This window comes from Phoca vitulina, unplaced genomic scaffold (genome assembly GCF_004348235.1).
Source record: "Phoca vitulina isolate PV1807 unplaced genomic scaffold, GSC_HSeal_1.0 scaffold9, whole genome shotgun sequence".
NCBI classification, from domain to species: domain Eukaryota; kingdom Metazoa; phylum Chordata; class Mammalia; order Carnivora; family Phocidae; genus Phoca; species Phoca vitulina.
Window position 1 is genome coordinate 36,076,559 of NW_022589712.1, and position 12,311 is coordinate 36,088,869.

The 12,311-nt window shown below is 36.0% G+C and overlaps 1 protein-coding gene across 2 annotated transcripts in view; it reads right to left on the reverse strand.

Moving 5' to 3' along the window:
* The window catches only part of RSPO3 (R-spondin 3), an 89,249-nt gene that overhangs the window by 39,503 nt on the left and 37,435 nt on the right, over nucleotides 1-12,311 (reverse strand). Inside the window, exon 4 of one of the 2 annotated variants that reach the window (XM_032407922.1) lies at nucleotides 9,958-10,155. In XM_032407922.1, the coding sequence (XP_032263813.1) occupies nucleotides 9,958-10,155 (198 nt within the window). Of the gene's footprint in view, nucleotides 1-9,475; nucleotides 10,156-12,311 lie in introns of those variants that run through there. The other variant, XM_032407921.1, reaches the window with a different exon arrangement.

The following is a 12,311-nucleotide window of genomic DNA, read 5'->3' on the forward strand; positions in this document are numbered from 1 at the left end:
AAAGAGGTTTCAGCAACACCAGCAGTTTCAAGGAGTGGCTGTATTAGGGAGGTGGGAGGGAGGACAGAAGCATGAAAGGAGGAAGTGTCTTTTTGCTAGAGAAATGTTTACTTTGTAATTAGCAAAGGACAAGAAAGCTCTTTTGGAAACTATACTTGGGGGTCCAGAATTTAAATTTATGCTGATGCTCTCCGAGTCTCTCTCTAGGGAACCCTCCTAATTGGCAGGGATTTCAGCTGGCTAGAACAGGCTGCAAACGAAGCCAAGGTCTTAGGGTCGTTTCTCCAAGGGGCCCGTTAACTCCGCTCTGTTCCACGGCCACAATCTGTATCTTTAACCCTACTTAGCCATCTTACAAACACATATTAGCACATCAACATGGTGGTCACGGAAGAAAGACATATATTCTCCTTGAAACCAAAACAAAAGTAGGCAGAGATATTTCATTTTTGCCAGTATAAATGAATGTCTTTGTGACTGTCTGAGTGAACTACAATTAAGACTGCAGTTACTGATGGAGCAAATCGCAAAGGTGAAAACAACACAGTTAAATGCTACAAGTGAGCTGATAATTGGTGGTTACTACCTTGTGGAATGACATATCATGATGCCAACAGCTAGAAGAAGAGATCCGTGGTGGGAGGGGCTTTTGCCTTTCTTGTTCATTGCTATATCCTCAGCCTAGCCCGTAGCTGGTACTTTAGTAAATGTTTGTTGAGTGTATGAAGGCACCTTGGCCTGGACTTTTATTTATTCTTCCTATTCTTCCCATTACAAATTGGAAAGTACAATAGAAATATTGTAGATACAGAAACAGAAATACAACATCTCCTGTATTAACCACTGAGTGTATTTTTACAAGGGAAGAGATAGTACCTTAGATAGTAAAAAAAATATATATATATATATTGAATGAATGAACAATCACATTCACCTAATTGCAAACCAGAGAAAGACCTTAGGGTAAACAGCAAAAATTGTTGTGGCTCTCCAATCATCCCAGTGTATGCACACCACCTTACAACTCTGCAGCTTCTCCCACCAAAAGGTGAAATCTATTTCTTCAACTCTTGAATCAGGGCTGGCCTTATAACTTGCATAGGCTAAAAGAATTTGGTGAAAGTGAAATTGTGCCTGTTCTGAGCCTAGCCTCAAAAGGAATTCCTTCTACTCTCCCTCTTGGATCCCTGTAGATCCCCTAGCCACATCATTGATGATAGAGACCTAGCACAATTTCCTCAGTCCTCTAACCAGCCATGAAGGTGCCCAACCAGAACTGCACAGTGAATCTCAGTCTGAACTGCCCACTCACATTTGTTGTTAAATAGACAGTTGTTGTTTTAAGCTTCTATGTTTTGGGGTTAATTTGTTATGTAGCAAAAGCTAACTGAAACAACTTTACCCTCGTGCACAGGATCTAAACAATGGCAAGATCATTGCTTGCTTAGGGATTGAAGAATGCTTTGTATAGTACAGCTACTACTCAATTCAATAAACTGACCAGTATGTGCTATGTTACACATACCAATGGGTTAAAAAGCATTTGTTATTTATAAACATCACAAAAAAGAAGTCTCAGAAAATACAGGCATTTGCAAGGATAATTTATTATAAAGACGTCTTTAGAATAGGGATGCTGAGGTACACACCAATACAGCAGAGAAGCCTAAAAATGATTCTATCACCATAGCAAGGAAGGGACCGCACAGACAGTGCTAACACTTAAGTATTTCCCCCATAAATACATCCACATGAATTTGACCACCATGGATAATGTCTCAAATATCTTAGATAGCCTACAAAAATGGAATGATATAAACTTGGCATTCATTATAAAGAGTTCATAACTTCTGGTTGAATGATAAAAATGGTATAGTGCCTAGGATTGCCAGGCATGAAATAAAAGGCTTCTCATTTTCTGCAGAGATTTTCCTTTAACACTGAGAAGTTTAAGAACATACAATGGAATTATAAAATGTGTTAGAGGCATGAAACCTAGTAACTGTCATTTCATTTTTTTTTTTTTCAACCTCTATCTAGGTGCTGGATGTAATCCTTCTGCTTCATTATTACAGAAGGGAGTAAACTGTGCATATAAAGGATCATGGCATGGTCTTCAAACCACAAACCTGGGCAGCAAAGAATCCTCACAAAGATCCTGCCATTGTAATGTCAATGTCAGAAAAAAACAGTGAAAAAGGTTGGTGCCTGTACAGCAGCTGTAACTTTCTTTTATCTGGATGGATAACAAATTCTGACACTTATCCATTGAGTTTGCAAACTGAGTTGATGCTTCAAGGATTCAATGGGAGTTGGTGGGAAAGAAAAAGGAATAAAAGTTAAGTAATATAGCTAAGAAGAAGGAAACATAATCAAATGAATTAAGGGAAGAGGCCATGAGTGACCATGACTGAAAAGGATCTGAAGATGAGCTATGAATTTATGGGGGTCATGAGAGATTAATAGTAGTGCCTACATTCTTCAAAAACAGTAGACACCCGTACTATTTTTAAAAGCCTAACCTTAAAATAGGTTGAGGTATATACGAACTGTAATCTTTCAATCAGTAACAACCACACTCTGGAGCTGGTTCTAGTACTTAACAAAATTCAGAGAGATAAAATTTTGAAATATTAGGTTGAACCATATGAAATTGCTAATATTTGGCCCCATTTATGACCTAGAAAAGTGGCAATTTCATATGGTTCAACCTAATAGATAGGAGAGGGTTTGAAACAAGAGATGGCTATGTCCACATAATTAGTTTTGGTGAAAAGAAAGGTAAGTAGTGATGAAACAACTGCCCAAGCTTCTCCATTGAGGACATTAAATGTTATACGCAAACAATGAATCATGTAACACTACATCAAAAACTAATGATGTAATGTATGGTGATTAACATAACATAATAAAATAAAATTTAAAAAAAGAAAAATTTGGCTTAGCTTTTAAGAGGAGGTATATACATTTATACTAATAAACATCTCTCTGAGAGTGAAGGGTGTTATTTACTGCAATAGACTACCTTTCTTGGAAGTTTTAAATATACCTGAATATTTTTGTGCTGCAATATTTTAAATTAAACTATTAATTTTTAATAAAGTTGATTATTCCCTTTATATTGGGGAGGAAGATTTCCCTCTTTGTTCTACCATCTTGTCCTTCTTACCAAGGATTCACACCTTTTGAGGGTTTTCATTGGTGGCAACTGGCCTGCCCCAGAATTTGAACAAACAACCCATTTCAGTAGGGGCTGGGTTGGCCCCAGCAAGGGATAACAGAGAGATACTGTTGAGTTTATGTCAGGGTTTCTCATGCTTGCTCTATTAGCAGATAGTTTTTGTTGTATGCACCTGTCCTGTGCAGTGTAGTATATTTAGCAGAATACACCCTCCTCTACCTATATGTCTGTAGTATTTCCCTCCCCCAAGTTGTGATAATCAGAAATGTCCCCTGGGCAGCAAGATCACACCTGGTTGAGAACAACCATCTCTAATGTCATTATTATTTCTGCTCTGTATTTTCTCAAATTTTCTCTGACCTATCTCAAAGGGCTGGTCTATTAATTGGGTGTAGGGAAAGATCAGAAAGCTCCCATCCTCCAGTGCTTACACAGGATGAGTGTCTATAGGCCAGCTGGTCTTCCTCCATGAGGTGAAGGTGGGGAGAGGACATCTAAATACTCTAGCCAACTGGCATACTACAAATTTGAGCTAATGAGTCCATCTATTTGGATTTTGATGAACTGTTCTGGGAATCTTTGCTAAATGTCTTATTTTGAATTTGAATGAATATTTAATATAAATCCTTCCTGTAGAAAACTGGACTGTTCTTTACTGGAATAGTTGTTATAAAGATTTTAAGAAGTAAACTAAAAGAGAAGCAAGTCTAGGAACAAAGCAGACTCATCATTTTTTTATTTGCTTGATTTTTAAAAACTGATTTTGCTGTAATTTTAAATAGAGTGCTCATGATAAACATAATGCATATCTATAATACTGGTATTTGAAGAAATGATTAATAGTGATTATAAATTAACAGATAACACTTTCCTTTATGTGAAACCAAGATGACTTTTACAACTTTGCTTTTAATTTGGGTTGGGCACATAAGGCGACCTATAATATAGTCCAGTAATGCAATAATTCCCATACTTATCTCTTCCCTGGAAATATCTCTGGACATTTTATTTACAAGCATACCTCATTTTATTGCACTTTGCCTTATTGTGATTCACAGATAGTGTGTTTTTTCTTTTCTTTCTTTCTTTTTTTTTTTTTTTACAAATTGAAGGTTTGTGGCAACCCTGCATCCAACAAGTCTACTGACACCATTTTCCCAAGAACATTTGCTCACTTTGTGCCTCTCTATCATATTTATCCCTTCAATATTTCAAATGTTGTCATTATTATTGTGTTTGTTATGGAGATTTGTGATCAGTGATCTTTGAGGTTACTACTGTAATTGTTTTGGGGCACCACAACCACACCCACACAAGATGGTGAACTTAATCGATAAATGTGTGTGTTCTCACTGCTCCACTGGCTGGTTGTTCCCCCATCTCTCTCTCTTCTTGGGCCTCTGTATACCCTGAGATACAACAGTATTGAAATTAGGCCAATCAATAGCCCTACAATGGCCTCTAAGCGTTCAGGTGAAAGGAAGAGTCGCACATCTCTCACTTTAAATAAAAAACCAGATATGATTAAGCTTAGTGAGGAAAGCATTTTGAAAGCCGAGATACACTGAAAGCTAGGCTTCTTGTGCCAGTTAGCCAAATTGTGAATGCAAAGGAAAAATTCTTGTTGGACATTAAAAGTACTACTTCACTGAACAAATGCATAATAAGAAAGCAAAACAGCCTTATTGCCGTTATAGAGAAAGTTTTATTGGTCTGGATAGAAAAACCAAAACAGCCCCAACATTCCCTAAAGCCAAAGCCTAACCTAGAGCGAGACCCTACCTTTATTCAGTTCTATGAAGGCTGAGAGAAGTGAAGAAGCTGCAGAAGAAAAGTTTGAAGCTCACAGAGGTTAGTTCACGAGGTTTACGGAAAGAAGCCATCTCTTAACATAAGAGTGAAAGGTGAAGAAGCAGGGGCTGATGTAGAAGCTGCAGCAAGTTCTCCAGAAGATCTGGCTAAGATCAGTAAGGAAGGTAACTACACTAAACCACAGATTTTCAATGCAGACCAAACAGCCTTATATTGGAGGATGGCGGCATAGAGCTTTCATAGCTAGAGATGAGAAGTGAAACCTGAAAATGTGACTGAATTGTTGCAATCTCATGATCAAACTTGAATGGATGAGTTGCTTCTTATGGATGATCAAAGAAAGTGGTGTTCTGAGAGGGACTCTACTTCTGATGAAGATGTTTGAAGATTATTGACATGACAGCAAAGGATTTAGATTATTATATAAACTTAGTTGATAAAACAGCAGCAGGGTTTGAGAGGATTGACTCCAATTTTGAAGGAACTCTAATGTGGGTAAAATGTTATCAAACAGCACTGCAAGCTACAGAGAAATCATTTGTGAAAGGAAGAGTCAATCGATGTGGCAAACTTCATTTTTGTCTTATTTTAAGAAATTGCCACAACTGCCCCAGCCTTCAGCAACCACCACCCTGCTCAGTAAGCTACCCATCAACATCAAGGCAAGACCCTTCACCAGCAAAAAGATAAGAACTGGCTCATGATGATTCATTAGCATTTTTTTAGCAATGAAGTATTTTAAAATTAAGGTATGTACATTATTTTTTCAGACATAATGCTGTTGCACACTTAATAGTCTACAGTATAGTGTAAACATAACTTGTACATGTCTGGGAAAGCAAAAAATTAATTTGACTCATTTTATTGCAATATTTGCTTTATCATGGAGGTCTGGAACCAAACCCACAGTTTCTCTGAGATATGCCTGTCTTTATATTCTAATGGTTCCTTTTCTCTTTCTGCTTGGAGGGATGCTATTTCTTCTTTAATCAAGAAAGTAGACCCTGCCCCATTTCTTCCATGACTCTGCTCTTCTTTCTCTTTTCTATCCCAAGATCATGCACTACATGTAATTAATTAGTATCTTCTTAATGCAATTGCTAAAGAACAAAATTTCTTTCATTCTTTGTGAAATTCCTCAAAACCCAATATCTATAGGAAATTCTCTTCAGTTAAAGAAATGTACAAATGATGAGAAATATGTTTAGTGGTCCTCCTTTCTCTGACACCTCCATACCTCTACACACATAGCATCACCCTTTTGCATCAAATACAGGCACATATATATTTCCTTGTCCCATTTCACATCCCTTTATCTAAGATGGTGAGGTCCAGTATATCAAAAGAGTCAATAAATATAAGCTGACAATTGTTGAACATGCATTTTTTTCTCCTTGTTTACTTCCATTTCAACATTGTTTTAATGCACATGTGAGACTACTCTATATGTTAGCCTTTACACTCTCTTAAAATATATGTTATATACTGGACATTTCAGATACATAGTTCCACTGAGATAGACTCAAGTTAGAAAATATTGCAATGGTACTAATTTCTTATTAAAGCTGGTAATTGAGGGAGCAGTTAAGACTGATTAAAAGGTAAGGGAAAAAATTCTAGAAGATGCAAACAAATAGTACATCAGATAAAAATTTAGGGGGCTACAAAAATTACATTTATATCCTCATATTCATTTACTGTATTCTAAACATGAGAAGGATGTTAGTAAAAAAAGTGTGTGTATAAGATTTTGCAACCAATTTTTTCAACATATATATTAAAATACATCTCACAACTTGAAGAATTCATTCTGTTACTAAAAGCTACTTCCTTCAATTCAGCTTCTTCTTTGTGTACATTTTGGAAAGTCATTTCTGGATCTTATCATTCTTCCCTAGAGACCCTGCTTTTGGCAATTACAACACAGCAGAAAAAAATCCTGAACACATGCTCCATACCTTTTCCAAATATGAGTTATCTACCTCTGTCTATTGTGAGCCTCTTAGACAGGGATGATATACTAAAGTTTAAATTCAAGATTTTCAGGCTAAATTTTATTTTAAAAACTTAATCTTTTAGCTTACTCATCTAGAAATGCTGAAACAATGAACCTAAAAGATCTTATTTTATTATAAGCATTTAGGAGCAACTTGGGTAACAGCTATTCTAGTGGTAGGAAAAATCAAGCCTTTATCACTTTATTGTATTATCTTCATATATCTTAATAAATATTTATAAATATTTATAATATATATCTCAGAATCTAAATGAGAAGACTCCAAGTAACATTATTATTTTCATGTGATGTTTGATATGGTGGCCTGTCCAGAGTTCATTATTACTTTTCTGTTTGGTTTCTTTGTGTTCAAATAGAAAGTTTGGTAAGTTATCATCAAGAGAAGTTAAGAAAAATATCAAGTTAGAGAAGTAAGAAATGAAGGGAGGACTGGTTTCCCTCTTATGTTAAATTTCTGGGCCACTTGAGAAAAATTTTTTGAGACATATACAAAGATGCATAAAGATTAAACAAAAGTGGAACTAAATCTGGAATTATAAATGTGATCTACCTAAATTTTTTTAGTTGGATGAAGTTCTCTTAGTAAATGTAAAATGTCACTATATCCTATTCAGAGAGAAAAAAAAAAAAAAGACCAGAAGAAACTTTTAAGTCAAGCTTATGTCACAGGTTATTATTTTAAACTTCTTGTGGCATTATTTATCTTATCTATAGCTGGTTTTAAAAACTGACATTTTCAATGTTACTATTTAAGTCAAGTCCTAGCAAAATATATTAGAAGACCACATTCTCAAATGAAAAACTAGTATCATAATTTAATTTTTCTATTGGATAAGGTTTTCTTCACTTACGTTTTTAAAGTCAAGTATACTGAATACTGATTAGTAATGTAGAATCTTTGTGAAAGAATAATATGAACAAGGGCCACCTGTAAGTCATTAAATTTCAAGAAAATGTAGCAAATATAAGTAAATGTACAGCTATGGGAGTTTACCAACAAGTCGAGTGATGAAATATTGGATTTCCAAATCCAACTTTTAAAATTTAAGATGTTTTAAATTAATTGGTAACAAATGCCAGAAAGACCTTTTTCACTAGCCAACTTTCATTCTTTAAACCTAATTTTAATCAAAACCTCTTACAAATTTACAAAAGCTTGAAGTTCCCTTTAAAATCATCCATGTCTTCAAAATTTTATCACATTAACTATTTGATTACTAATAGCATCAGTAGGCTGGATACATTCTGATAATGGCCAATTCTTTTGGTATAGTGAAAGATATTTTGCAAAGTACCAGTGATCCAAGTTCTTTCTTAAATGATCAATGTTCGAGTTTGCACAACACTCTCCTCTCTGTTCCCTGAATTTTGTTCATGTATCTATAATCTTCCTTTTATATATGATATTGTGATCGTCTATTTAAAAATCTCAACCATCCACTGGATCCTGATTATGCCTTCAGGATAGGGAGAGTACCCTATTCAGTTGTGAATCCCCAAGACTTAGCACTGTGTGTGGCCACAAAGTAAAAATTCAATAAAACCATGTTGAATGAATGAATGAATGAATGAATGAAATAAAGCAAAGGAAGTTCAACTGCAGAGGCAGCCAAACTCCTTTCAAGCTGCAATTCATTGAGAGGATCATTTATTGGCTCAAGAGAACTACCAATAGGTACATAAAGCTACATAACTATCTTTGTAGGCAGTGGAATGGAGGACATTAGTGAGAAAGATGGAAGATTATATTTTAAAGGACCACAACTGCAGATCTTCTAAATTGAAGCTTAATTACCCTAAAACATTATATTAAATGGTATATTTCTTCTTGGCAATCAAAAGACTTCAGAACAAGCTCTAACACAGAGTTATTATTATTTTTTTAAAGATTTTACTTATTTGAGAGACAGAGAGAGCACAAGCGGGGGGAGCAGCAGAGGGAGAGGGAGAAGCAGGCTTCCCATGGAGCAGGGAGCCCAATGTGGGGCTCGATCCCAGGACCCCAGGATCATGACCTGAGCTGAATGCAGATGCTTAACTGACTGAGCCACCCAGGTGCCCCTCTAACACAGAGTTATTTACTATTGATCTAATAGGTTCTATAATCTGGTTTATAAAGTTAGTGTAACATGAAAATAATCTGGGGATCAAATGTCATTAATGCTTGTATTTATATGTAATATATAGCCTTGGTGATTTATTTCAAATGTAAAGTCAGAATTAGAAACATATATTGGGGCGCCTGGGTGACTCAGTCAGTTAAGTGTCCAACTCTTGGTTTCAGCTCAGGTCATGATCTCGTGGTGATGGGATCAAGCCCTGCATTGGGCTCTGTGCTCAGCAGGGAGTCTGCTTCAGATTCTCTCCCCCTCTCCCTCCCACTAATTCTCTCTCTCAAATAAATAAGTACATCTATAAAAAAATACTGTAGAAACATATATCCATTTAAATATTTTTAAAATGCTATGTAACCTTTAAAATATCTTTAGCTACAAAAGCTTACAAACTAATTGTACTACTTAGATTTGTAGGCAGTGGAAAAAAGAAGTAAGTTTATGGCTGGTGTCTCTTCACTATGGTCTTGTACCAAATGGTATGAGACCTTGCGTTTATGAAGCTTCTCAAAAGTTTTTTAGGTACTAAGAAGGATGATAAGAAAGATAATGACCCAAAAGACAAATATAGGCCTAAAAAATCTATAACGCATCCCTTTTCATCATGATCTAATTAACACACATCTATAGTAGTTTATAGTTTTGATATCAGACTCTATTTTTAAAAATTGCACATCTATATTCTGTAATTTACAGCCAACATATGCTTTGGTTGGTATACATTTTGGGGTTTTAGACACAAGCAATAGCATTAAATGTTTCCTAAGAAATAAGTGAAATTTGCTTCAAATTCTGAGACTTCAAATAAGCACATTTTGCTAGTATGATTGTACCTCGTTCTCCTTTCTGACACTTCTTTCTTTGCACTGTACACTTTCTTGTCTCAGTGGTGGGGGGACACAGGTTACCCTTTGCTGATGGATGCTGTGTTATTTCTCGGACCCGTGTTTCAGTCCCTCTTTTGAAACCACATGTTTTTCCTTTCTTCATGCATGGACTCCAAGGACTCCATTCACTTGCCTCACAGTGCACTGAAACAGAACAGCAGAAGCAGGCTCAGCAGGCTCACAGATACTTTCACAATTGTTCAATAAACAAAAAGGTTTGCTTCTATGAATACTTGCTCAAATTCTGAGAAATCCTGTAGAACAAACTTGGGCAAGATGACTTAAAGAAAATGAAGAGAAAGGGAAAGGCAGGAATATAATGTTTTCATGTTTTTAGTGCTCATAATGTCAGGTAAACTCATTCTTGCATTAGGTTTACTTTTCACTGTAGATTTATAAACCCAGGCACTAATATAATTACTCACAATTGACCAATGTTTCATAATTCCTAGAGCACTGCTACAATTATTGATTGATCCTGACCATAACTTGATAGACTAGTCATTATTATGTGCTACAGATCTGCTTCTCAAACTTCAGTGTGCAACAGAATCACCTGGAGGGCTTGCTGAGGCACAGACTGCTGGATCCCACCCCTAGAGTTTCTGATTCAGTTGTCTGGGATGGGGCCTGAGAATTTTCATTTCTAACAATACATGTGGTGCTGATTTGCAGGTCCAAAGAACACACTTTGAGAACTTCAGTGCTAGAGAATGGTTAAGCAAAAAAGGCATCCAGGTTGTTGGCCTGGATTCACTGTCTTTCATGTGCAGTTGAATACTTAAATATTATCATTTATTAACAGGTATGGTTCAGGCATAGCAGCATCTATTTTAAGTGGATTCTGGGTCAACTTCAGCTGATAAACTGCTTCTAGAATTAACTTGAAGGAGTGATTTCTAAGATGAACGGATTAATTTTTCTGAAGCTTCTGTAGATTTTTTTCCCCCTTTTTCTGTATGTTTTAATCTCTTCTTTTCAATCATGGCTTTCCAGAGTCTTGTAACAGATTTCTGCACTTCTTCTTCTTTTTTAAAAATATTTTATTTATTTATTTGACAGAGAGAGAGACAGTGAAAGAGGGAACACAAGCAAGGGGAGTGGGAGAAGGAGAAACAGGCTTCCCGCTGAGCAGGGAGCCCGATCCCAGGACCCAGGACGACTGAGCCACCCAGGCGCCCCAGATTTCTGCACTTCTAACAAAAATAAGTATCTGCAAGATACTATCATTCTATTTATGTTCATACAACTTCCTAATTTGCAATAACTGAAACAGCTTGCAGCAATAATTCTTTAGATGATATAGGATTCTTTCCACAAAACATGTTTCCATTAACCTTTCTTGCTGCCTTCTGATTTAAAGGATCCTTATTTTAGAGCAGAATTCTGTCTTTCATGCAACCCCAAAAAATATAACCTAAATGTTTTAGAAACTTAAATTCTTTTGCCATACATTTTTTCACATGCTTTTATAGTTACCATCAGGTATCAGAAGGTAACACAGAGTTAAATGTAAATGACTAAATAAGTGAATTTAAGTTTCTGTGAACTTAAATGAACTTTACTGAACCACCCTTAAGCTAGTTTTCATGTTCAGTTATAACATAATGATTTTAGTCAAAGAATAGAGCAACAGGGGTGCCTGGGTGGCTCAGTCAGTTAAGCATCTGCCTTTGGCTCAGGTCCATGATCCCAGAGTCCTGGGATCAAGCCTGACATCGGGCTCCCTGCTCAGCGGGGAGTCTGCTTCTCCCTCTGCCCCTCACCCTGCTCTCATGCTCTCTCTCACACTCTCTCTCTCAAATAAATAAAATCTTTTTTAAAAAAAGAATAGAGCAACAAAGTCACTTAACGATATTATATCTTTTACCAATTAAGGACATATCTACCAACCTGATATTAATGATGCAAAAGCAGTGGATTTTTAGCACAAACAAATAAAACCACCTCCAAGAAAGCAAATGGAAAAATAAAAATCAAAGTTTGTGAGCTGTCACTTTGTCTAGTATTCATTTATTGCCAGAACCAAGAGGACTAAATTAGAAAAAAAAAATTACATGATGTGAAAATGACCCGAATATTAGTGCTTTTTCACAATTGCAAAGGTGGTCTAGGAAAATGCGTATTCAGACTTCAGAAAAAAAGATTTTTAAAATTACAACTAGGAATCCTTAGTCAGATGATAAATGGTTCTAAAAATGAAATTCCTTTTTTTTTTTTTTAAGTAGGCTCCACAGTCAGCATGGAGCCCAACATGGGGCTTGAACTCACAACCCTGAGATCAAGACTTGGGCTATGAT